General features: G+C 45.3%; 1 protein-coding gene and 1 non-coding gene across 2 annotated transcripts in view; both read left to right on the forward strand.

The window, feature by feature from the left end:
- The first annotated feature begins 332 nt into the window (after positions 1–332).
- The window catches only part of LPAR3 (lysophosphatidic acid receptor 3), a 49648-nt gene continuing 22809 nt past the window's right edge, over positions 333–27171 (forward strand). Inside the window, exon 1 of the mRNA XM_008690658.2 lies at positions 333–1423. Coding sequence (XP_008688880.1) covers positions 688–1423 — 736 coding nt within the window. The 5' untranslated portion in view covers positions 333–687. The remainder of the gene's footprint in view (positions 1424–27171) is intronic.
- LOC121102155 lies at positions 5270–5376 on the forward strand. Its single transcript, XR_005834243.1, has one exon. It is a non-coding gene; the product is annotated as a U6 spliceosomal RNA (small nuclear RNA).

Consider the following 27171-nt stretch of genomic DNA (forward strand, 5'->3'; position numbering starts at 1 on the left):
CAGCCCTGTATCACATGCTTAATAAGTGAGCATTGTCATTATAGCTTGAAACCAAAAGATGGCGGAAGGAGGGTCAGGAGTGGAATCAGAAGTGGTAGAAAATTGATCTCTTGGGGAATCCATTTGGTTATGTGAAGAGTAACTCAACACTCAGTTATTTTGGTGACAGTGTGCCTGGCATTACCAACTTGCCCTTGTCTAATGAACAGAACCCATAAATAACAAATGAGCTGGAAACCACCAGGAGAAAGCATTATTGGGCTGTGCTGTAGTTATTACTGATGCAGAGTGGAGGACTCAGAATATTTGCTCTGTTGCCAATCCGTGATCGCTCAGTCAAGTCAGCCAACCCTCTGGCAAATACCTGTCATGAGGCAGCTGGGGCAGGTGGGTCTTGGGATTATAATGGTGACTAAGAGAGACACAGACCCTCCCTCACTGAGCATGCACCTAGCCTGGGAAACAGACAACAAACAATTATTGATGCAAGATAAGTGCTATAATAAGAGGTCAGGGGCTGGAGTCCTGCAGCAAGAGACATTTACATTGGGATCTGGAGGACTAACAGACGCTGGCCAGAACAGGGGCTCAGCAGTGGCAATTGGTGGTTTAGTGATTGAATTGCAAGAAGAGTGATGTTTGTTTCTCCTTTGAATTTCTTTCTAGGATGTTCAGTCCTTCTCCACAATGAATGAGTGTTACTATGATAAGCGGATGGACTTTTTTTACAATAGGAGCAACACAGACACTGCCGATGAGTGGACAGGAACGAAGCTTGTGATTGTTTTGTGTGTTGGAACATTTTTCTGCCTGTTTATTTTTTTTTCGAATTCTCTAGTCATCGCAGCAGTGATCAAAAACAGAAAGTTTCATTTCCCCTTCTACTACCTGTTGGCTAACCTAGCTGCTGCGGATTTCTTTGCTGGAATTGCCTACGTATTCCTGATGTTTAACACTGGCCCCGTTTCAAAAACTTTGACTGTCAACCGCTGGTTTCTCCGCCAGGGGCTCCTGGACACTAGCTTGACCGCCTCTCTGACCAATTTGCTGGTTATTGCCGTGGAGAGACACATGTCAATCATGAGGATGCGGACCCACAGCAACCTGACCAAAAAGAGGGTGACGCTGCTCATTTTGTTTATCTGGGCCATCGCCATCTTTATGGGGGCGGTCCCCACGCTGGGCTGGAATTGTCTCTGTGACATCTCCGCCTGCTCTTCCCTGGCCCCCATTTACAGCAGGAGTTACCTCATTTTCTGGACTGTGTCCAACCTCGTGGCCTTCTTCATCATGGTCGTGGTGTATCTGCGCATCTACATGTATGTCAAGAGGAAAACCAATGTTTTGTCTCCGCATACAAGTGGGTCCATCAGCCGCCGGAGGACACCCATGAAGCTGATGAAGACGGTGATGACTGTCTTAGGTAAGGAGAGACCAAGTGAGCCGTTATTCCCATCCATTCAGCAGATCTTTATTGAGCACCTAGAGTCGGCAAGCTGTTTACTAGGTGGGAATGCAGGAGTGAACAAGAACAGTCGTAAATCCGCAGGCTGCTTGGAGCTTATACTGTAGCAGGGAAGACGACATAAGTATTCTAACAGGGATAACAAAATAATTTTATAGTACATTTTAATATAACACTTATCAAATAAGATAAGGAGGCCAAGCAGGTCTACTTGCAATTCTAGCTTCAGATAGAAGATGACTTTTGAGCAGATGGGAAGGTGGTGAGGAAGCAAGCAAGCCCTGTGTGTCTGGGGAAGGGCACCAGCAGGAGATGCAGGAAGCGTAGGAGCCCGGAACAGCAAGGAGGCCAGTGTGGCTGGAGTAGAGCAAGCCGGGAGAGTGGGAGGATACATGGTTGGAGGGTTAATGGGAGGTGCTGGGGCCACTCAGATCATGGAGGGCTGTGTAGTTATCGTAAGACGAGAAGCCATGGGAAGGTTTTGAACAAGGGAGTAAAGTGATTGGACCTACATTTTGATGGTATCTCTTTGGTTGCCATTTTGTGAGGAACAAGGGCAAAGGCAAGAAAATTGCTTAAGAGGGTATTTCAGTACTCAGAGTGGTGATAGTGACTGGGACCAGAGGGCAGCTGGGAGGTAGTGCTGTGTGGTTGGATTCTGGATGTTTTCTTAAAGGTAGGTGATAGGATTTGCTGACGAGTAAGTATGAAGCAAGGTGAGAGGAGGAAGGAGAGTGGGGAGTGTCATTCACCGAGATGGGGAGGCTGAAGAGGTTTGTGGGGAAGATCAGGAGTTTGGTTCTGGACAAACTAATTTTAGAATTGTATTCAACATCCAAGTTAGTTATTGAATCAGGAGTTCAGGAATTAAGTCTGGACTGGAGATTCACGGTCATTGGGGGAAGAAATGGTATTTTAAACCTCCAGGCTGAAAAAGCTCACGGTGGTGAGGTGAATGTGGATAGTGAACGTGGAGAAGAGGACCAAAGAACAAACCTTGGGGCATTCCAGTGTGAGGAGGGTGGGAAGGCAAGGAACAACCAGCAAAAGAGCAATCCAGGGAGTAGCTGGAAAACCCCGGGGGAATATGGTGGCTTAGGAGCTGCCAGAAGAGAGCCATCAAGGAAAGGGAGTATCAGCAATGTTAATACTCTTGGGAGGTGGAGTTCAATGAGGTCTTACGTAGCTTAGCTTAGCAAACAAGTAGTTTTTGGGTGACTTTGAGGAGATCTCATTTGGTACAAGCAAGAGCCTGATCAGAACAAAACGAAGAAAGGGAGGAGAGGCCTTAGGATAGCACGTTGGAACAGCTCTGAGGACTTTTGCTTTGCACTGCCAGCCCTGTCCCCAGAAGACATATTTCGTGCAAAAAATTTTCCCTTTGGCTTATTTTCTCTCTGGTAGGCTGCCCCCCAATTCCAGTCTGGGTTACAGGTGGAATTGGTGCTGCGTGGGTTCACAGGCCTTGTCTTCTATGTTAGGCCATTTCTTACCATGTGCGATGGCCACAGCAGTGGGGACTATTCCCGAGTGAGGTCCCAGAGCATGTTCCTGTCAAGTCCTGATGTGAAGGAATTCTTGGGCAGCAATTCATATTAGAGGATGCAGGGGATATGTGGTGTGGGATGGGAGCTATCAGGATATCTCTAGGTGAAATTGCCAGTAAGATATGGAAGTCAGAAGACACACTGTGTGATTGTTAAAATGATTTCAAACTGAGGATTTATTTTAGTTAACAAATATTTGTATAGTCCTTACTATATGTCAGGCATTGTCCTAAGTGTTTTGTAGATAATAATCTCTTCTACCCTCATGCCAATCTTGCGATGTAGGTGGTACCATTACCCTCATTGCCCAGATGAAGAAACTGAGCAGAGCAGCCTGCCCAGGGCCACTCAGTGATGAATGCATAGGGGCGCCAACACTCACTCTGCCATTGGCCTTTGGAGCCCACATGTTTAACACCCTACTCTGCAACCAGTTTTAATTTATTTGAACTTTTACTGGTTTCCCTGGTTTCCTCTTTGTCCCATCTTCTGCTTTGACCATGTCATTCTTCATTTAGCCCCTTGAGAAGAATGTAGGCTAAGAGCGAGAAAAGGAAAGGGAGGGTATCAGATTAATCAGTTTTTCCATCCTTGAACTAGACAGGATATTGATGTTTTTGGCAAAGAGTAACTCACATTCAGTATTTATTGGTATTGTCCATGAATTTGCTCTTTTCCCTTCTTGACTTGCAAGCACCATTATTTGGCTGTGTGTCTTGAAACATTACCTTCCTGATTAAAGAGAAAACTCTCTTTTTTCAGCATCTGATGTATCATATACAGTGTGATAGAAAAGGTATAATCTTAGGTGGGGAGAACAGGACTCCATAGGATAGTCATGGTCACTAGCTTCAGCTTCGAAGGTAACTTTGCCTAGAATGGTTACAGAAGGGTAAAATACAGGAGCGGTATGGTTTTGGCAGGTGTGGTTGGATAAGGGGAAAAAAAACGGAATAAAGAGTGAAATTGTTAAGTAGGATAAGAGAAGTTGTGGTGCTGACAGGGAACAATGTGGAGGAATTGGTTCATGGCGGGAAGACGGTTTGATGGCAAGGACCTGGGGAAGTTCCTTAGCGGTGAGACAGAAGGATCTAGTGGAAGATGAGAAGTCTGGGGACAGAGGAAGTGAAACTGAAGAGCTGGGTGGTTTGAGGTTTTTTTGAGTTCTGGATCCTGATTTCTTTGGGTTATAGAAGGTATGGTTTTAGCCTCAAATCTGTCATTTCCTATAAGGGTGATCTGAAGTACATTATTAGCTCACCTTTTCCTGGTTAAATTTCATCATCTGAGGTGGAATAGATCATCTTTAATAAATTCTTTCCAAGTTGTAAAATCCAGTGATCCTGTTATAACAGTAAGTAACCAAAGTCCACACAGAGTTCAGTGTGTTGACTGTGTATCAAAGCACAGAGTCTTTTTCCATGAAAGCATCTACCATAATATCTCCTTAGGGAAGAAACCCCTCAGTTGCTCACTGTGATGCATGTAAGAATTCTGTTGGCTAACACGAGCGTCTCCCAAATGATAGTATCTTTGAAAAATCAACAGTGCTGGCTCTACCACCATTGTAGTTACTGGTTCTAAGTATGTGTAAATTAATAGCTTCATACTTATTTCTGTACGGAATACCTGATTTAATCATTTAAACCTTTTTCTTATGTCGATATATATGTTGTAGGAAAGGTTAATTTAAGATGAAAGTTTCTTATAAATGTGCCTTCTTTTAAATATTAGAAAGTCAATCAAATATATATTAACTGTCTTTTTTTTTTAAAGATTTTATTTGTTTATTGGACAGAGAGAGACACAGCGAGAGAGGGAACACAAGCAGGGGGAATGGGAGAGGAATAAGCAGGCTCCCAGCGGAGCAGGGAGCCCAATGCGGGGCTCGATCCCAGGACCCTGGGATCATGACCTGAGCCGAAGGCAGACGCTTGATGACTAAGCCACCCAGGCGCCCCTATGAACTGTCTCTTAAACACCATCTAAAAGGCAAAGAGTTGCTTGAATTCAGGGAGCTGAATCTCATTTCAGAGAACGAAGATGGGATGGACAGGTGGAGTTGGGGGACGACTTCTTGGAGGGCTTGGGGTGTGATCTGGAAGGATGGGTGGGATTTGAATGGGCAGGAGGGAAATTTTAAGTCAGAGAAATGGCAAAATCAAAAGTGACAGCTGGACAGTAGAAACATCTAAGCTTGAGTCCAAGGAAGGCCCTTGCAGATGCGTGTTGTGGTACAACAGAAAATAGCTCAATTGTGCTCCCTTGGGCAGCACATAGACTAAAATTGGAACGATACAGAGAAGATTAGCATGACCCCTGGGCAAGGATGACACACAAGTTCATGAAGTGTTCCATATTTATTCAGCCATCAAAAAAAAAATGAAATCTTGCCATTTGCAATGACGTGGATGGAACTAGAAGGTATTATGCTAAGTGAAATAAGTCAGAGAAAGACAATTACCATATGATCTCACTCATATGTGGAATTTAAGAAACAAGGCAGAGGATCATAGGGGAAGAGAGGGAAAAATAAAATGACGAAATCAGAGAGGAAGACAAACCATAAAAGACTCTTAATCATAGGGAACAAACTGAGGGTTGCTGGAAGGGAGGGGGGTGGGGGGATGGGGTAACTGGGCGATGGACATTGAGGAGGGCACGTGATGTAAGGAGCACTGGATGTTATATAAGACTGATGAATCACTGAACTCTACCTTTAAAACTAATAATACATTATATGTTAATCAATTGAACTTAAATTTAAAAAAAAAATGAAAGAAAATAGCTCCATTGTGAGCCAGGAAAGTTTGGTTGGCCATCCTCTTTGGAAGGAGAGGGGGAGACGAGATGACCTCTGTATTTCTTTCCAGCATTAGTATTTTGGTTGCACACAAAGCATACAGAGCTGGACAGGGGGCAGATTTTTTTCCTTGTTGGGGGAGGTGGCAATGGTGATGATGGTGGTGTGGCTCTCGCATGTGTGTATGAGTGGAAAGGCATCTAGGCATTGTGTTCCCATTTTAGCAGCCCTGAGGCAGAAGGCTTGCTCATTTCTGAGTCATGATGTGTGATGAGCCCTTTACATGCAAGAAGTTGCTTATTGAATGTTCCCATGGAAGAGACATTGGGGACATATGATCCTGCTTTCTATAGGGCACCAAGGCCCTGCCTCAGAGAGTCATATATTTTGAAATCCTACGTGTTAACAAGCCTAATAAGCCTTAGCAACTAAACAAGAAGCACCCCATGGAGAAACGTCTCATTTATTGTCAGACAACACACCCTGTGAGCTGTACACACAAGGATGTTCTGTTTCCGCAGAAAAGGGTTGGATTTTCTTCTATTTTGCACTGTCTTGAAAGGTGAAAGAAAAGAAGGCTGAGGGGGATTTGTGAACCATACACTGGAAATCTTCCATAAAAAAAATCTTCTATAAACCTTCTTGTTTCTTAGGGTGGTGTTTCCCAAACCTCAGGTTGTGACTCACTGGCAAGTGACAAAATCAATTAGGAGATTGTAACCGACACTTCCTGTGTGTGCACAGGATTGTAATATAAAATGTATTTCTTAACACGGGTTATGGTCAAGTATGTTTGAAAAGCCATGGTCTTAGGGTCAAGGTCTTTTTTCCGGCCAATAATGACTGAAATCTTTTAAATTACGAGAAGCATTATGGTGAAGGGACCTTGAAAAGGTTTGTGGTAATTGAAACAAAGAGCTGGGTGTTTTTCTTGTCATTTCTCCCTCCCACCCCTCCACTTAGGTCAGTGCTAAATCCTCCTTGCTTTCTCTCAGGGGAGAGAGCAAAGAGGCAAAGTGCTTGCAAAGAAACAGTGCTGGGAGTTCTCACACTGGAAGGAAATGGGTGAAAATTAAGTCCATCACGAGCCTTGCTAGAATACTAATAATCATACATGATGTTTCTGCAGCACTGTCTTTTTTAGTGTTTTAATACATGTTCTCATTCCATCTCGGGAAATCCTGCAAAATATTATAGAATAGATATTATTCTGTTTTCCTGCCTCTCCCTTAGACGCGTCCTCCACTCAGTTATAATTGTTTATGGGTTTTCGTTTGGCGTCTCTAAGCCTTGCGCATGGTGGAATACCTTTCCCCTTGTTCCGGCTGGGAAACTCTTGTTCGTCTCATAAGACTCAGCTCAAGGGCATATCTTCTGTGAATCTTTCCTTGCCCTACCGAGGTAAATCTGCTTATGATGTCCTTTGGACTGCCTCTCTATTTTGTTTATACTTCATCCACTTAATTGTTACATGCCCTCATTTTGAACCAGAGTGTGTGTGCTTTGAAGTCAGAGATGGTACCTTATTTATCTATCTTTGCGTATCTGACATGGAGCACACTGTCGGGAACATATTTGTTGAGATTATAATAGAACGAGTGAATGAATGAGGAAATAGAGGTTTAGGGAAGTTAAGTGGCTCTTCAAAAGCTGGAACCGAAAGTAGAAACTGGGTTTCCTCACATCCAGCCTGGCCTTTGGCAGGACCTGGCTGTGACAGACCTGTGAGGTGGATGGTGACTGAGGAATGGCTGTGTCTCCCATTTTATAATATGGGAAACTGAGGTCTTAGAAGGGTGAGTGGTAGCGCTGTCTTGGGAAGAGGAAAACAAATGAACATTTTTGAGTGCCTACCAGCAGGTAGTCTACGAGTTACATGCTTTGGGGATTTCATCTCACCTACCCCTCATAACAATGCTACGCAGATCTGTTTTGTGGAGAAGGAACTTTGGATGGACTTAAGCATCTTGCCCGTAGACCCATATTAGCAAAAATAATAACAGTTAACATTCACTTTGTGTTATACATGGTTCTGAGCACTTGGCATGTTCATTTAATCTTCGTGACCGCTCTTTGAGGGAGGTCCTGTTGTCATTGCCAGATGAGGAAACTGAGGCCCAGAGAGGTTCAGTGGCTTGCCTGAGATCAGTAGCAGAGCTGAGATTTGAATCCAAGCAGATTGGCTCCAGGACCCCACTCTTCAGGGTTAACCAGCAGCTTCACATAAGTGATAGGGATAGAACAACAGTGACCCTAGTAATGAGGTTTATAACTTGTATCTCCCTTGATTTCTAGTTATTTCTGTAAAGTCACTTGAACTGTCAACATCGAGTTCACTCTTGATTTGTTCTAAAGATTTTTGCCGTATGGTAGTGACCGCTGTGACGGCATCTCTTGGGGAATGACAGCTGCCCTCTCTTGAAACTTTATGCAGGACGTAGATGGCAAGAGCAGGTGCTTGGCAATAGGGAGGGAACCAGATTTCAGTCCTGGCTTTGCCGCTTCCAGGTTGCGTGACCCTGAGCAATTTCCCTGACGCTCTGTGACTTAGTTTCTTGCATGTGGGGATACTGTCAGTGCGTCTGGCGTGGCAAGGTTTTGAGGATGCAGGGGGAGAATGCACGTACACGCTCCTGGTGTAGTGCTCGGCACATAGTGTGTGCTGATCAGTATCGGCTACTCTTCCTAGGCCTTCCTTTGACTCTGAAGAGCCTGGCCCTGCGTTTAAGCAGAGTGCCCTTTTATTCCCAGTAACGTCACAGGTCCTGTAGGAGAGGGAGGCCAGTGGCCATCACGACGGCAGGTTTTGTAATGTGGACGGATGGTCAGGAGGAAGTTGCCCGGGAGGGGGGCTGCCTGACAGCTGGCGTTGGCACCAACTCAGTTCCTGGAGACCCAGGCCAACCTGACTACGTGGGCGCCACAGAACTGAAAGCTCTCAGTTTGCATTACTAGGCCCTGTAAACACCAACCCCAGCCCCGAAATGCTGTTAATGATTCCTGTCTCTGACAGATGATCTTTGCATTAATAATTCATTTCACTTTTGCAACATTTATGAATAAAACATTATAAGTGAGACCCTGACCATTAAGTATTAGCTTAATAAAAACCCCGTAACACGGCACCACCATCTTGCGTGTAATCTAGAAGACATTCCTCCTAAGAAACAGTCCCGTCTTGCTAATGAATCCTGCCAGGATGCCTTGTTAGTCGAGTCCTGTTACTGCCTATCCCAGGGCTGGGAGGTTGGCTCTTCGTCTGAAAACAGCTGAGACCAGAACCTAGGCCTTTTGATATTATTTATGGGTTTCATCAATGACATGTCCTTGTTTCATTAAAAAAAAAAAAAGCGGACACACGCACACACACACGCACAGAGAAACTGGGAGTCAAGAAATGCTAACAGAATCCCAGGAAATCCTGCATCTGTTTGCAGCTTTCGTAGCCAGGTAGCGGCTTCTGCCTTGCAGAAGCCTTCTTGCCCTGTTTGCTGCCTTGCATGCCTGAGTTATCAAATACCTGTTTAAGAAAAAAGTGAGAGCTTTGCTTTAAGAAATGCTGGGACGATCAGATCGTTGGCACGCGGGAGCTCTCTTGTTGCTGGGCAGTCCCATCAGGCAGAGAATGAGTAATTCTTTTCAGAGTCAAGCCATCCAGGCATCAGGACTTAGTACATTGAGTTCAGGGGGTGTTCAAACTTTTGTTTTAAAACAGCTAATCCAGGGAGCACCTTTGTTACAGAGCCGTTTTGTGTGTGCTTCGTGGCATCGCCACAGGCGCGTTCGGGGAGGGAGGCACCGGCTTGCAGGGTGAGCTGGGAGTGCTCACGTGGCCCCCCTGGGTTGTGGCCTCCCACAGTACTATTTGCCATGCGCCCTCTGTCCTTAGGGGGACACGGTGATGGAGAAGACCTCGCTGTCTGATGTTACAAGGAGGACAGCTTCAGGTTCAACCCCACTGTTGTGTGCCCCTCCATCCCACCTCTCCAAGTTGCCTTCGCTGCTTCAAAGCCCGTCCACCCAGATGTGTGGGTGGAAGGCTGTGCCTCCCCCCGCCTCTACCTAGGGAGCTGTTAGGGTCTCTCTGGCTCTCAGTTCTTTTTTTTTTTTTTTTTTTTTAAGATTTTATTTATTTATTCGACAGAGATAGAGACAACCAGTGAGAGAGGGAACACAAGCAGGGGGAGTGGGAGAGGAAGAAGCAGGCCCATAGCGGAGGAGCCTGATGTGGGGCTTGATCCCACAACGCCGGGACCACGCCCTGAGCCGAAGGCAGATGCTTAACCGCTGTGCCACCCAGGCGCCCCTGGCTCTCAGTTCTTTTTCCCCCTTCTGCTTCACTCCTTCACATGCCTCCCTGTGCAGTCAGATCAAAAGTCATCTTTCCAACTCATTGTTCTCATTTCCAGTACAATCCCTGCCCTACCTTCTTTCTTCCATTTCTTCCACACACCCCTTCTGTTCTGTCATACTAAACACAACTCAGTTTCTTTTATTCCCCCAGCACACTTCCTCCTTCAGAACGGTTTTTCTTTTTAAAGAAACCTGAAACCTTCCTCTTCAGCTGGAACAAACAGTGATTGAATCTTTCCCAAGTGTGAGGTACAGAAACATTTCTCAAATTCTACCTTTGTGTTTCCTCCAACTTCACTGAAGAATAACGGACAATCGCAGCTGGGTCTGTTTAAAGTATCAGACGGGATGATGTGATACACATACACATTGTGCAGTAATTACCAAGGTTGAGATAATTTATACATTCATCTGAGCCTCCCGCCCGCCCTTCCTTCATTCCTTTTTTTTTTTTCCAGTGAAAATGCTTATGATCTTTTCTCAGCCACTTCCCAGTATGCAGTACTGTATTCTTAACCGTGGTCATCATGCTGTACATTAGATCCTCGGTACTTACAATTCTTTTTTTTTTTTTTTTAAGATTTTATTTATTTGACAGAGAGAGAGACAGCCAGCGAGAGAGGGAACACAAGCAGGGGGAGTGGGAGAGGAAGAAGCAGGCTCCCAGCGGAGGAGCCTGATGTGGGACTCGATCCCAGAACGCCGGGATCACGCCCTGAGCCGAAGGCAGACGCTTAACGACTGCGCCACCCAGGCACCCCATGAACTTAAAATTCTTATAACCAAATATTTATACCTTTTGACCTACATCTCCCCATTCCCCCTCCCCTTGGCATCCACCATTCTAGTCTCTGTTTCTATGACATTGGCTTTTTTCTTCCCTTTTTTTCCTCTTTTTTTCCCCTTACAATTCCACATATAAGCGATACCATGTACTGTTTCTCTTTCTCTGTCTGCCTTTTTTCACTTAGCAGAGATGTTCCATTACCCAACTATATCCAGTGCTCCGGCCAGCACCCAGCCAGCCTCCTGGAAGGTTTAGACTTCCAGAACTCAGAAATGCCTTCTCTTAGGGCCCCGATTTCTGCAAAGGGGAATGTGGCTATTGTCTGTTGCCCAGGTGTCACACCACTGGGCTCGTACCTGGGATAGCATGGTAGGTGCTGACCCATGGTAGAATTTTATCAAGTCTGTGCTCACACTGTTTGTATTTTTAGACTCACAGCTGGGGGCCCGCTGCCTTGTGTGTAGCTAAAGCAAACAGGTTGGGTGGGAATTGGGAGTAAAGGTGTTTTCTGGGATCATGGCCTGGTCAGACCTAGGGATCAATGTAGAAGCTGGGATAGAGGTCAGGTAAACCAGAAGTATTGGCTGGGGGACACCACAGATGAGCAGCCCTCGCCCTGCTCTGACAGTTGTCCCTCTACTCCAGCCGCCCACTCTCCCTCAGCACCAGATTATTGGTATAACTGCAGCGTGTGAGAAGGAAGGATCCCATTACCTCAAAAACTCAATATCTGTTGAGAGGTTTGTCCAAGTTCACCTTGTAAATCATTGCTGGTATTGTGGCCAGAGCTCTGGACTTCCAAGTTCCTGCTTCTTCTAATGGGTCTCCCTTCTTGCCTTGGTGAAATATACCTGTCCTTGGATGGCTAAGTGACCGTGATATATACCGGAGTTGTTTGTTTTCATCAAGTCAGAGAGTTCACGGCCCAACACTGGGCCCATTTTATCCTTTTGGATTTCTGAACAGGAAGAGAGTTCTGGTTTTTACATTTTCTCATCGTAAACATTTATTGGGCACCTCTGCCCTAAAGGCACTACGAATCTGTGCTTGTTCTGATGTTTTATGGTTGTCGGGAGATGACCAAGGTTCGTGAACCAACGGTATGGTTGTCGGGAGATGACCAAGGTTCATGAACCAACGGTTGGGTCATGTGTGAGATAGATTACACAGAGGCAGGTCTGCTCCGTTGGCATTTTGTACATAAGATTTAAAGGGAACTCTGTTTATAGGCTGATCTGAGAAAATAAGAAGGTTACCAAGAAAAAATAACTAATAGGATAATCAAAGGAACAAATAAATATACAGAAGGGCCAAGTGAGGGGGCCCAGGCAAAAAACACTGTGGGCTTGGATGGTCTGCGGAGGCTTCCTTGAAGAGGCAGGATATGAACCAGATCTCAGTATAACAGGTGGAGAAGAGAGGGCAAAGCCTTGCAGACAAGTGGAATGGCAGGATGGAAGACAGGCATACACATATCCAGGGAGACCATACTGGGGCCGGGAGTGGGAAGAAGGATGTGGTAGACTGATTTCTGGAATAAGGGGTTTGCAGAGTAATGACAGTCTGGTTTGAGAGGCATACTAGGGTCAGAGAATGGAAGGCTTTGAGTCCTAAGATGGTGTGGACTTCATTGTGCAATGTCTACAGAGGCCAGGCAGATGGCATGGGTGCCTGGGTTGGCCTTGGATTTATAAGGCAATAGGGAGGGGTGGCACCTGTGGATGCCTGGACAGATTCAACTCTTGTTAAAAGACTCTACAGGCCAAATTATATAGTCTGTGGCCACAGCTAAACTGTCTTATCTGGCAATGGAGAGCCCTGTGGGCTCTTGAGGGCATTGATGGGTTGAGAGGAAGGTGGGAGTTGCTAAACGTAGAATTTTAGAAAGATGGGGAGAGATCATTTAGGAGATTGCTGGAATTGGCCCAAGGCTCTGTGGGTGGTAGGTAGGTCAGATGCCACAGAGAAGGCAGAGCTGGACTCTTCTGGAGCAGGAGGGTACAGCTGTCAGCAGAGGCCAAGTCTTCATGGTCCGGGAGGAGCAGCCAGGGAAGCCCAGCAGCGGAGCAGAAGGGGAGCAGGCCAGCGGAGCATGAGCTTGCAGAAATCTGGCAAGAGGCCGAGATCGAATAAGCAGAAGGCCAAGGTCAGAGACACTTGGAAACAGGAAGCAGAGATCCATCCCGGAAACTAAGATCCAGGGACAGGAATTCATCCTGGAGACAGATTTCTTAAAGCCTTTGAGTTTTACCCTTTCTCAACCCCCAGCTGACCTCGCCTTCCTTGTTTCCTTCTAACCAAGAAGATAGAAGTTGTCTGGTGTGAATGTTCCTATTACATCTCCCTCCACCATTTTAGCTCATCCACAAAGGCCTCACTTTACCTTCTAGCTTTCTACGAGAGCCCATTACTTCCAGCCTCCCCAGAAGCCTATTCTCATTACTCTTGCTCTGCTGTGTATTTGACCATTAAAAAATACAGCCCCTGGCCTTCCATCCCCTTTCTAACTACTGTTCTATCTTTTCTCTTCCATTTCATATCCTATTTTCTTAATACCCCAAGCCATGGTAAGCTAGCTCTGCCCCTGTTAAGATTGTGCTGATGAAGCCACCATTGTCCTCCCAACTGCCCGCCCCAGTGATCTGACCTGAGCTCCCGGCTGCACAGCTGCCTGTCTCAGGCCACCCTTTGATGGTTTCTACCCCCTTCAGTTCCTTCTCTATCTCCTGTCCAGTCCCTCCCATCTCTGGCCATCCGAGAAATGCCCTTTGTTCCTGTCCCCTGTGGCTGCCCAAGTTCTCTTAAGATGACCTTCCTCCTGTGGCTTGGACTAGTGCCCCTTTGTCTGCTCAAAGCTGTGTCTCCATCCTTGGCCTCTCTCACGAGATGCAGATCTCTCTTTCCAGCTGTGGGTTGCGCGGACACAGCCAAATGCCCTACAGGCCTGGCGACTTCATCTTCCCCTATAAACCTGCTTCGTGGGTCGTGTTGCACGTCTGCAGTGGAGGTCCCACCTGCCTTCTGGAACGCTTAGTATGGCCATCTCTCTCACCATCTACATCCAGTTAGTTACCGCATCTACTTGAGGGGGGCCTCAAATCTTACGCATCCCCTTAGACTGAGTCTCACCATTCTGTTGCTTACCATCATCGCTGGGTTCCCTCCTGCCAGCTTTTCCTGCCCCAGGCCTTCCTACATACTGCCAGCTGACGCACCATCCTAAAACACACAGTGAACTCTGTCTAATCTTTTCTGGGCCCTTCTTGCACTCTAGATAAAGCCCAAATTACCAAGCTGGAATTCGGAGGCCACTTTCACAATTCTGGTCCCAACCTCCTTTTCTAAACATCCCCCCTCCCACACAGCCCAGGCGTCAGTGGTGCGAAGCTTCTCCCCATTTTGCTGCTGTGCAGGGTCTGCTTAATGCTGTTCTTGGGTAATTTTTTTTTTTAAACATGGGTGCTAGAGATAGACCACTTGTTTGTTTAATTCTTTTAAAAAAATTTTTTAAAGTAATCTCTACACCCAACATGGGGCTCGAACTCATGACCCTGGGATTAAGAGTAGCATGCTCTACCACTGAGCCAGCCAGGTGCCCCTCTTAGGTATTCTTAGCATCTCTCTTTTAAGATCCTTCTCTGTGATAGTTTCTGACCCTCCCAGAGTTAATTACCCAGAGCTTCTAAAGCATACTATTTATATGTATAAAAGTATTTAGCCTGTTTTATTATGATTCATTTGCTAAGTGCTTGTATCTCTGACGAGACCGGGCTTGTCAGGGACGGGACTGTGTCCGTCTTCATTTCCGTAGTGCCTGGCACACGGTAGTTGTGCCGCGGTGGCGTAGCAGAAGCAAGTGGTTGTGGGCTCTGTGGCTTAGCAGCTGAAACTCCGTCTCTTCAGTAACATGGAATGAACCCTCGGAAGGGCAAAGAAGTGGTCCTACAAGACGTTTGTGCTAACTTATGGGCTACTACTGGACTCTCCTCCATTTGCTCTGACTTGGAAGGGAAATAGTGTTCCTTTGCTTTAAGGCAGCTTGCACGTTAGAGACTGTCATGAGCCTAGAGAATCTTTAGGCTTCCTGAGTCTTCTTTGCTGGCCTCTCTGTAATAAGGGATCATGTAGACCTGACTGCGGGCGTCTCTCTGGATGTGGAGAGGGACAATGCCAAGGACCAGCCATTGGATTCTGGACTTCTGTCACTTGGGGTGAGGGGCAGTGCTAGCCTGGGGATCCTGCAGGGGCAGTCTGGAAGTTCTTAAGTTGAGGGCTTTTTTGAATTCCTTTAAGTTTAGGAAGGGGAGGTAACATAGGAGAGTTCAGTGGGTGGTTGGGGTCAGCCAGAGGAGGCTCAGTGATTGTGGGGTAGAGGGGCTGTGGTCTTCAGGACCCACACGGAAAGGTGGGGCTCTCTGGTCTGAGGAGTTCTCTGGGACTTGGCTCTGCAGCCCTTCTGAGGCACGTTAGGCTAGTCTCTGGGGACCTGGGAACCTCCTGCCAGACCCCTTCAGGGTCTCAGGAGAGAGTAGCCATCTTGGATTGTTCAGAGACTGGTGTGACCAGGCACGAGATGTTCAGAGAACACAGCTGAGCCAGGGTGAGCGGGGCTCATGAGCCAAGGGCAGCCTTGGACAATAGAAAAGAGGGTATATTAGGGTATAAGAGTTCTGTAAGAGAGGCCTCATTTTCTTAAGGTCCCTTGAAGGCATATTGGAATATATTAATGCATCTTCTGTAGTTATTAGTCGGGGGATACTAGGCTGAGACAACCCTTTATCCAGTGAACGGGAAAGGCTGGATGCAAAGCTCATAGCACGTATATCTAGAGAGCTTTCTGGGCATTCACCAGGCATGGACGCCTGGAGACCTGAGAGGACAACTGGCCTGCTGGACCCTTGGCCCCCTCGGTGGAGCTTCTCCAACGCCTCCAGACCAGGAAAGGGTCACAACGTGACGACCGAAAGTAGTAGGTGGGAGCTGCCACACTCAGATGGAAAGCATTTGTTCCCTTCAAGCTGCCACTGTCCAAGCTCTGCGGCAGGTGGAGGGCGGGGGCAGCTGGGAGGCTGGGGCCAGGGCTATGCTATGATGCAGGGCAGCAAGGAGCTGGCTGGATCTGGGCAGGCACACAAAGGCCCGTGCCTGCTGTGTGAGGCAGTGCCGAGGGAGTGCCACAGGCAAATCGGGACAGTGGCAGCTTCTAGAGGCCAGCACAGTAGCATGGGCCCTGGAATAGTGCCAGGAGCTGGCAAGGAAGGCCCGGGGTCTAGGCAGGAGAGCTGGGGACAACAGAGACCACTTCTACCAACCACCAGGTGCAGGAAGCCACCTCAAATTTAGTAGTTGGAAGTCAGGGAAACTTGACTGCAGGTGGTGGGAACCCAGTCACTGAGCTGAGCCGAGCTGGGGAGCAGGATAGGCGGATGCGTCCTCTGGCACGGAGGGCTGCAGGGCCCTGGGGGACTGGCAGGAGGCAGGGAGAGGCCCAGGCCCAGCAGACCTGGAGTAGCAGTCAGGTCACGGTGGACACATAATTGGTGGGGCTAAAGTATAAAGCAGAGACCAGGAACAGGGCCGACCTGAGGCTGGGGGCTCCTTAGATTCTTCCTGATGAGAGGTGGGCTCTGACCGGCTCCCGGGGCTTGGCTGGGAGGGCTGCAGGAAGAGGGCCCAGACGGTCTGTTACAGAAGTGAGGTTGCAGGAGGTGGGGTGGGGGCATTGTGTCAGGATCACAGGCGGACAAGTCTCCCTCCCCTCCTGCACGCACGTACCACTTTCTGCCTCAGCGGTCTGCTGCTAGAGCCCTGACCTGCACGTTTTGAAGAAACTAGCCGGGTCCCAGGCAGAAACACTTCACAGAAACAAGAGTTACTATGGCGGCAGTGAGAAAACAGGAAAAATAGATTTAACAGGCGTTCAGAGGACAGACGCCTCAGGAAGGGGAGCAGCAAACGGAAGAACCCAGCTTCAGAGCTTTACATGTGGATGACCGAAAGAACAACAAAAAAGTGCTTTATAAACAGAAGTTCAGTGAAATAGACCCAAAGCAGATATTCTTAGAGAACATAAAATATTGTACCTATGTTTAAAACCTTTGGCAAATACCCCCTCACCCCAGTCTCTAGGAGCATAAAAGTCCCTCAGAAGTTCCAGGAGCACACTGAAGCCACAGCATCTGCTCTGAGGGGACCCATCTGTTTAATACACTTCTTCTCTCCTGCCTGTCTATCAAGAGACTTCAATTTTTGTCATTATCTTGTTCTTTTAGTTATCAGGACTAAACTATGTTGTTAGGTTGAAATTAGCCGGTTTGCATTTGTATCAGATCTCATTTGTTCTGACACAAACAATCCCTTTGTGGGTAATGGAAACAATTTAATGGTGTGGTCTGAAGGAGAAAACAATATTACTCAAGCTATTAACACCGAGGGACAGCTCGCTGACCTCTCACAATGACCTGCAAACTGGGCTTCCGATATTATTGCACTCCTGAGGAAGCCTGGAGGAAATCTCGCCCCAAGATGCTTTAGAGAGCACTTCATGTGAGAAAGTCACGAAAGGAAGAAGGAAGGATGGAAGGGAGGGAGGGAGGGAGGAAAGAAGGGGGGAGGGGAGCGAGGGAGGGGCCAAGACAGAGAAGGGGAGGCAGGACTTCTAACATTAACCTGATGACAACGTTGACTAGTTAGAGCTGCATGTCTTCAGTATCAGGGTTGGAATTGGGCACAGGAAGCTGTTGGACTAGTCTCTTGAAAATAAAAATTGCATGGGGTTCATATTGTGTTTTGAGATTCTCTAATAGAACTGGAACTTTCAGAGAAGTGCCAATTAGTCATAGCTTTTCGGAGCTTAATTCTGCGTGTTCGTTGACTCTCTCTGGGGCAGGGACTGCTGCATCTCGTTTGTCCTTATTGGCACAGCACGCTGCACATAGTGCGACTCAAGTAGTAAGCAAAAAAGTCTTCAAGAAGCCAGTCTTTTGTTGCTGTGAAACACCTCTGGATGACACTCTCAGGAAAAGAGAATAATTATTACGATTTAAAAAATAATATCTAGAAGCAATGTAATCAGTAGTTATGTAGTTGAAACATCTGTAAAATGCCCTTTTTTCTTTAAATAGGAAAACTTACGCGGGAATGCTTTTTGATGACCTTTGATGATCAGTAAACCTACTATCTTGAATTTGTTTATTATATTACTCAACCATGCTGGTGCTGGGGAATTGACAGAACTTTGTGATGCTAACACTTGCTTGCCTGAGGCTGAGGGCTTTGGAGCACACCCACCTTTTTAGAAATGAGCCCTCTTATTTGAAGCCTTGGCAAGAGTAATAACCTTTAGGATCACGGCTGCGTGGGACTGATAGTACACGTTGTCCTGTCCTCTTGTTTGTACATAATGGTAGCATTGCGTAACAAGCAAACCTTTAGAAACTTCCCAGTGGATGAAGTATCAGAATGACGGCTCCTGCTTTTTTCTAAAAGTCTCATTTTTCCTCCAAGTAAAGGCGTGTTTGTTTTAGCAAAGCCTGTTTTCTCTTCTTCTTTTTAATAGTCTCGACTATTTATTCTGAAGAGGTTTTCCTAAACAATTACGGTTTGGGGTGCATAAAAGCATTCATTTGAGCGTAATTAAAGGGATTAATTGGCCTTGGACCAACACATTTGCAGGATAAGAAGCATAAAGTTTTTTCACTGTAGCTTTATTTCATTTTATGCTCCTAAGTGTGCCTGTCCCTGCTCCTGACTGTGCCAGGTCCCTTTCATCTGGGAGGGGCCGTGCCCTGCATGGCCTTTTCCTCCGCCTTCTCTCTGGGTAATACCTGGAATGGAATGAAGGTTTAAAGTTGGCGTTGGATTCTAATCCTGCAGTCTGAGGGAGAAATTCCATTTCTCTCCACCTGTTTCCTCACCTGTAAAAGTCCTACACAAATCCCTCCTAGAGTGTATTCTTTCTTTTTTTTTTTAAAGATTTTATTTATTTGACAGAGATAGAGACAGCCAGCAGAGAGGGAACACAAGCAGGGGGAGTGGGAGAGGAAGAAGCAGGCTCATAGCAGAGGAGCCTGATGTGGGGCTCGATCCCGTAACGCCGGGATCACGCCCTGAGCCGAAGGCAGACGCTTAACCGCTGTGCCACGCAGGCGCCCCTGTATTCTTAGGAATAAATGAAATTTAATGCTAACAAGAAGCTTCAACAAGAATATAATAATATGAATAATGGCTTCCTGAATTGACTTAGTAATTTCAAAATGTTTTCAAAACTCACCCCGTGAATTTAATTTAGCCAGTAACCCCAAGCAGCAGACAGGACAGAAATTCATAGCCACATTTTATGACTCAGGAATAAATAAAGCCTAGAGAGGTGGCAAAACCTGTGAATCTGGACATCGAGACTAGAGCTCAGAATGTAAATAGTTTTATAAATATGAAGTGCTTTGGCTCCAGAATTTAAATATGTTTAAATTCTTTTTTATTTTTGTTATCATGAATGTAGTCCTTGCTGGTTGTCAACATTTACATATTACAGGAATCTATGATTTAGAAAATGGAAGTCACCCTCAGTCCTGTCTTTAGAAAGGTCCGAACCACTGTTAACAGTTTGATGTGTCGTCTTGTAGACCCTTTCCCTGCAAATAATAAGTGTGTGCGCGCGTGCGCACACGTACTCCTCACACATACATGATAATGAGTTTTGTATAGAAATGTGTTGTTAATATTTATAAAAGTTGACCCAGCTTGCTTTTTTCACTTGACAATATATCTTGGATTTTTTTTCAGTCAGTATCAACATATCTAACTCTCTCCACAAGTGTATAAGATTACACAGTATTGCACAACCAATTAATGATATTTTATGGTCTATTCTGATTTTTTATCCTCACAAATAATGCTGCAGTGAGCATCCTTAAAGGTACATCTGTGTGCATTTGTGGAACTATTTTTGTGGACGCTCTTGTTTGAGAATTAGTAAGTCAAGAAAATGCCGATTTAAAATGTCGTCAGGTATTTCTAAATCGTGCTCCGATAGACTGTCTCAGTCCACACTCTCGCAAGCAGCGCAGTGTCCTCCTCCTTATGCTTTCTGTCAGCACCGGGTTTTTACAACTCACACACCTTTACGTGAAGCATTTCTGCTTTAGCACAAGATGCTGGAGAGGGTGGAGCTCTCCGTCTATCAGCGCTTGACAGCAAACCACGCAGAGAAAGCAGAGAGGAGTAAATGAAAGCCGACAGGGAGGTGAGCATATGTTAAGCTAGAAATTGAGATATTTGCCTTCCGTTCCTACTGATTCATTCAAATAGTGTTCACGAAGGCCTGTTATGGGCCAGGCCCTATTTAGGTTCAGGGCATCGAATAATGAACAAGGTGCAGCTCCTGCCTTCACGCACTTGCATTCTCCTGTGGGGGAGCCAGAAACAGATAAATCAGAATATAATGTCAAGTCGTGTTAGGATCCCTGATGAAAAATAAAGCAGGGAAAGGGATAAACAGTGGCGGGGCAGAGACAGGGGAAGGCTAGGCTACTTTAGGCCGGGTGGTCCCAGAAGTTTCTCTGCTGACGTGCCAACTGCATAGAAACCCAAATGCAGTGAGGGCTGAGCCCAGTCACGATGGGGGACAGTTCCATTTAGGCAGGGCTGGCGACAGCAAGAGCAGAAGGCCTGAGAGAGGGGCGATTTGGCAGGCCTCACTGAGTTTTGATCTGCCACAAGAGGACCATTGGGCTACTTACTTTCTTTGTAAAAGGCCATGTTCCAGCGAATGAACTGGTGAACTGCTTGCGTCTCTATAGGAGGGTGCTGCTATTAGTGTTGACGAGAATTTAACCCCTGAAAGCCTTCGAAGTCTCCGCCAATGGCCAGCAGGTATGGAGCTGCCCACAGCCACCCCCCTGCCCTACCCCCCCTCCCGCCCCCAGCAAGAAGACCGTCCACACGATACTGATAGAAAGGTGAACTAGGCCCACTGCACCTCCAGTGTGGAGAAGGTTAGGCCTACACACTCATGATTGGGTCCTTCCTACTTCTTTGCCTCATTAGAACCCACTTCACTATTACATGTGTTTTAATGCAACTGAAGGGAAAAGTCATAATTTAAAACAACGTTTGTTGGAAGGTGGTCACAGAGAGGAGCTTCCACACCCCAGGCCCGGGAAGTTACTCCTGTTTCTGAGGAGGGATCACTGCCCGTCTTCCCTCCCAGCTCAGAGCTGCGGCCAGGGGCTTGAGGAATAGTTGTGTGCAGGGGAAGAGAGGACATGATGAAAGAAAGGAGGCAGTTTTAAGCGTGAGGAGGGAGAAAGGAGTTAGAGTTTTCTACAGGCTGGAGCCTTCTCCACAGGCTCTGAACTTTGGACACAGCCCTATCACCCACCAGGTCTGACTTGATTTCTGCAGTGTAGAGACCAAGATGGGAGTTTCCTTTCTCCTCAGTGCTGGGTCCCCTTTTTTTGACCTCATCTTTTGCAGGAAGGATGAAATTGCTTTGCTATTCAGCTTAAAAAGGCTGAAGAATTGCTTCTGGGGTGTTTTACACTAATTTCTTCATGTCTCCACACGTAGTGAACCGTTTTTTTTCTTTGCTCCCTCCAAGAGTCTTATGCAAGAGGGCTCAAACAAGAAAAACCTCCTTGTGAACAAAACAGCACCCCTGGAAGACTTTGAAATCCATGCCAAATGTGATATTGAACTTGAAATTCAAACATAGGACTGTTATTATTATCTTCTGCTTCTAAAAGAAACTCCCAAATCTACCCTCATTTACCTACATAAAGAAAAAATGTGCTGACTCATAAGTACTTTAATAGATCATTTTTTTTAAATGACAATTTTTAAGAGGGCTATGAATAAACAGACTGATGAGGTTTGTAATCTGCACGAATACTTTTATTTTATCAAAATGAAAGCGAATCTACTTGAGAGTATTTCTTTAATATATGTCTTCAAAGCTCTAACTTATGAAGCTAAAGAAAATGTAAGGAAGATGATTTCTGCTAATTCATTTCCATCATTAAAAGCACTTGTGTAGCCCACACATTATCGTTTTTTTTCTTTAAACTCTCTGAGAACTTTTTGGCTTTTGACCATGGACTGAACTTCTTTTGTCTAAGACTCTAAAATTACAGCAAAAGATTCATTTGATAGTGGTGGCTATGACATATCTGGAAGAAACTATATATTTCAGTTTGCAGCCCTATACTTAAATTTGGAGTTCTATTCATGTATTAACTATCCTTTCGATTATAAAAACAGGAACCAACTCTTGTCACTTAGGTGAAAAAGAAGAACAGAAGTGTCATAGAACCCAAGGGTGTGTAGGTCACCACGCCTAGGGAATAGCCTGGCACCAGAGGCTGGAAAGCCCTGTGCTATCCAGGAAAGCCTTCTTCATCTTAGTTTCTCCGATGTGCTTATTTTATTCTTACCTTCCTCTGCAAACTGCTTTTCTTCTCCCCAATCCCCCCAGCCTCTTCTGTTTATATTGTACAAAACATGGCAACTAATCGTTCCAACGTGTGTCTATCAAGGTCTCTGTCTTTCTGGCATTTATAAATTTTCTGGGAAGGGACTCAACTGGTCCAGGCTGGAATCAGATGCCAACCCTTAGACCATTCACATCTGACCAGAAGCTGCAGTCTAAGACGGGAATTTTAATTGGTCCGTTATGGATCTGGTGCTTCAAAGGAGCTAGTTTTGGTCAGGAGTGGACTCAGACATGCCAGGAGCTTCGCCTGTATAGCCATGTGGCTGGAGGATGCGTGTTTATGACAGAGACAGACAAGGGAAAACTGACAAAGACAGAGACAAGGAATATGAAACTTTGATACTGAGGGAAAGACCGAGACAGAGAGATTAATTGAGAGGGGTGGGAAGCTAGAAGCAGCCATCAGAAAAGAGGGAATCTGACTTATTGGTGTCCATTTTAATCCCAAAACATGAAGCCATGAACACCAAATGACATCAAAGTGTAGAGGTATAAGCTTGGAGAATGACAGAGCCACTCAGAATTTTCTAGAATCTCATGGTGGCTTCATCCATTTTCCTTTTTACGAAAGGACAAATTCCTCTTCAGCAAAATCTAGGGCTTCTCAGATTTTTAGTCATAATGGGGTCTTGTTGTCTCAAAATTTTTTAAATTAAATTAATTAGTAAAATATTATTTGTCATGAGATGCCATTGGTGGTTCTTGCAAACCTCTCAGGCAAATAAAAATGTTCATGATTTTGCAGTTTTTTAAGTAGGGTTTAATCTCCGTCACAAAAATGGGAAATGGAGTTTCAGGAATTCATTTTTGACATGTGATTTAGAAAGTAAAGCTGTGAACCTCAATGAATACTTTACTATTTTCACTGCTGATCATTGCCAAAGGATAGATTACTGCTGAGAACCAAGGGATAACATTAGAGTAAAAGTTCTGGTTGCTTTTTCTTCACCCGGAAATTCCCATGAGCATTTTAATGGCTTACGGACATGAGGGCCACAGCTTTGGATTGCTCAGCAAAGGGTCAACTCTGAGTAAGACTTTTCTCTGTGTCTCCTTTGATGAAAACTAGCAACTGTTTTCAGCCCCTGGGGTCTTCATTTCAGTAACCTCTGAGCAAAGACAATATGCCTAACAAGAAACACAGTACTTAATTAACGCCACAAAACCCTGTCACAGTGTTTACTCTTTTGGTTATATCTTTTCTTAGACAAAATTTTTATCTCGAAAAGACATCTGCTTTGCTTTTAAGAGCACACAACTAAATCCCCTGTCAAGGTCTGAAGATGTAAGTTTTTTCACTGTCCATAAGTAATTTGTTCAGGGCATTTTTTCTATAAAACGGAGCTTCTTTGGTCCTAAACATTCCCACAAATCAGATATGGTCCTGTTAGTCTTAGGAAACATTACCTTGTAACTTTCTTCTAAATTTGGCCCTCACATGTGGCAGTATATCCTTTAGAGAAGTAAGTGGTATGCTTTGAATCCTCTGGAACATTTTCTCTTCGGAGTTGGTTAGGAGCCCACTCCTTCATCTGCTGTTGTCCTTGTTGCTGTCTTGTAAAAGTCTACTGATGGGATATTTTGTAAGGAATCCTTCAGCGATGTCTCCGATGTATTGTAACAAATCTTTGGATGATGATATTTAATTTTAGAACCAGCATATATTTGAGGATTGTCACTTGATCTTAGCTCCTCTTGCCAGTAAAATTGAGCTAATGATATTTATTCCATTTCACAAGTGGTTTGAGTTCCTTCATTAACATGAAGGCTAATAATGGCAAACACTTATATAATCATTATATATGCCAGGAACTCCTCGAAGCACTCTACACGTATTAACTTCTTTAACTCTTACATGAATTATATGTTATCATTATCCCCATTCCAGGCAGAGGGGTTAAATAACTTGCTCAAGGTCACACAGTTAGTAATTGGAAGAGCTGAGATTTGGATGCAAGCAAGTGGGTTCTAGAATGTGCCCCCAACCTGTATCCCATATTGTTGAGCACTGTCATCCTGTATCAGTTCAGCACACATTTAGTGAGCTTCATAACTAGGAGACCACTCAAAACCAGACATGTCTTTTTCCTTTAGGACCTGTAGTCTATGGTACAGAAAATTGGGAAAAAGTATAATAGTACGTTTTATGAGAAACACAGGGGGCTCTGGGAGCACTTAGAAGCACATAATCCAGCTCTGAGAGATCATGCCAGCTTGCCTATAAAAGGGGAACATGATAGTAGTTACCTCAAAGGGTTGATGCGAGGATTAAAGAACTTACTGCATAAAAATGCTTAGAATGGAACCCCTCACACTGAGTGTCGGCTACAACTTTTATTAAGGCAGCACTGGAAGCTGTGGAGTCATGTGAAGGACTGGCTTGTGGATCTTAAAGCATGTTGAAGGCAGAGGAAGCTGCAAGGACAAAGACCCAGGAATGAAAGATGGCGTGACCAGCTCAGGGCATTGCAAATAACGCAGAGCACAGAATAACGGGTCAGGGGAACAAGGAGGCCGGTGGGTCCGTCGGGGTGAGGTCATGAAGGAGCTGTCTCTCAGGCTGTGGACTTTGGGCTTGTCCTGAAGACTCTTCCACAGGGAGGTAGCTTCATCGGACTTTATAAACAGATTGCTGACCACATTTTGGAGGATGAATTAGACGGGGTAAATACTGGAGGCACGAAGGCCATTTGGAAGGTGATGAAATTAATGCAAGCTACAGATGATGATGATCTGATGTAAGGGACGGCTAGGCTGGATGGGAAGAAATGAACGGATCAGAGTGATATCGATGTGGTAGAATTGATAATACTTGATGACTGTTGCCATGTGTTCCATGAGGGGCAAGTCAAGGATGACACCCAAGATTTTGGCCCCGACAACTGAGAGAAAAGTGATCCCAAGACCTGTAACTCCGAGCATAGAACGTGTATCTAGGAATGCAGACTGGAATCACGAGACCACGAGAGATGGTGGAGTTTCTAATGAAAGAAGGAGATCTACGAAGGAATTCATAGTGGATCCGGCATCCACACCGGGTGGCAAGGCTTTCTTAGCGTTCAGGCAGAGAGGCTACTAACCCGCCTGTTGGCACAGCTCTGCCGACCACAGTGATCCCCATCCACGGATACTGTTTGCTCCAAGGATCCTCATCTTGCCTCCTGGCCTCCAGGGTCTGCGCTGGTGGGAGGTGAGGAGCAACTTGTTTCTCCTCGAGTTAGCCTGGTGCTCTTTATGCCCCCAAATATGTGTTTTTCAGTGCTCTGATGTTCTAGGGAGATTTCTAGAAGTCCATCCTGTTACACCAGCTGGGACCTTAGAGGCCATCCAATGCAAGCATCGCAGGATGGTATTTCACAAGTAGACATGATAGGACCACGTTATGTGTTATTGTAAGGATACCATTTCTGAATCATTTTTCTTCTAGCTCCAAATAATAATCTTTTCACCCTAGTTCTTGTGCAAATAAAAATGTAAGTTTCTACCGTTTGATTTTACTATAGTCCAGCAAAGAGGTAGCATATAAAGCCTCACTGCCCTCTTGTCTTCATATCTCATTACCACTGGTAGTATTTCAGCCTTCCTTTTCTGTGACAACACACTGATATGAGTAGTGTGTGTGTGTGCATGTGTGTAATATATATGCAGTAAAGACTTTACTAATGGACTGTATTTCCATGTTTTATGATGAGAAACTCCTGCCTAAGTTTGACATTCAGTTGACATTTCTGTTGACTCCATCAGAGTAATGTCACCTTGGTTTTTTTCTAGAATGGGAAAGGACCCCAGATTCTCTATGCTGGCCCCAAACTAACTCAGAATCTGCAGGGAGCAGAGGTGCTGACTCTAAGGAATCGGCCTAGAGGAGTTTTCTGTCTTTCTTTAAATAACTGAAGAGCTGTGTTCATAGAAAGTGAGTTTTTAGAATTAATAACTGATAGAGTAAGTGTTTTCTTTCAGTGATGGAATTACCTTTTTTCTTAAGAATATAGGTATTTTAATTTGCAGGCAGATCAGCCTTAATTGTATTATTTGCTAATAAGATTTACTTAACTATCTGTGTCTCAGTTTTCTCATCTATAAAATGATGCCATTAGGGCAACACTTTCGGGTCCCCTCCCTCTTTGGGAGCTTTGTACTGTCACTTTACTATTGCTCAATAAACTTTGCTTTGGGGCACCTGGGTGGCTCAGTCGGTTAGGTGTCTGCCTTTGGCTCAGGTCATGCTTCAGGGTCCTGGGATTGAGCCCCACATCGGGCTCCCTGCTCAGCAGAGTGCCTACTTCTCCCTCTCCCTCTGCTGCCCTCACCTGCTTGTGCTCTCTCGCTCTCTGTCAAAGAAATAAATAAAACCTTTTAAAAAAAAGTAAATGGGGCGCCTGGGTGGCACAGCGGTTAAGCGTCTGCCTTCGGCTCAGGGTGTGATCCTGGCGTTCTGGGATCGAGCCCCACATCAGGCTCTTCCGCTATGAGCCTGCTTCTTCCTCTCCCACTCCCCCTGCTTGTGTTCCCTCTCTCGCTGGCTGTCTCTATCTCTGTCAAATAAATAAATAAAATCTTAAAAAAAAAAAAAAAAGAATACAATAGTTGCGAACTTTAGAACTTTACATTTCATTTTTGGACCATGTTTGGAGATTTTTTAATATTTTATAAATGTGAGCAGTTTTGTATAAGGTCAGAAGATAAGTCATAAATATATATTGCTTAACTGTTTTTATGTTTGAT

Source organism: Ursus maritimus, unplaced genomic scaffold (assembly GCF_017311325.1).
Source record: "Ursus maritimus isolate PB19 unplaced genomic scaffold, ASM1731132v1 scaffold_12, whole genome shotgun sequence".
In the NCBI taxonomy this organism is placed as follows: domain Eukaryota; kingdom Metazoa; phylum Chordata; class Mammalia; order Carnivora; family Ursidae; genus Ursus; species Ursus maritimus.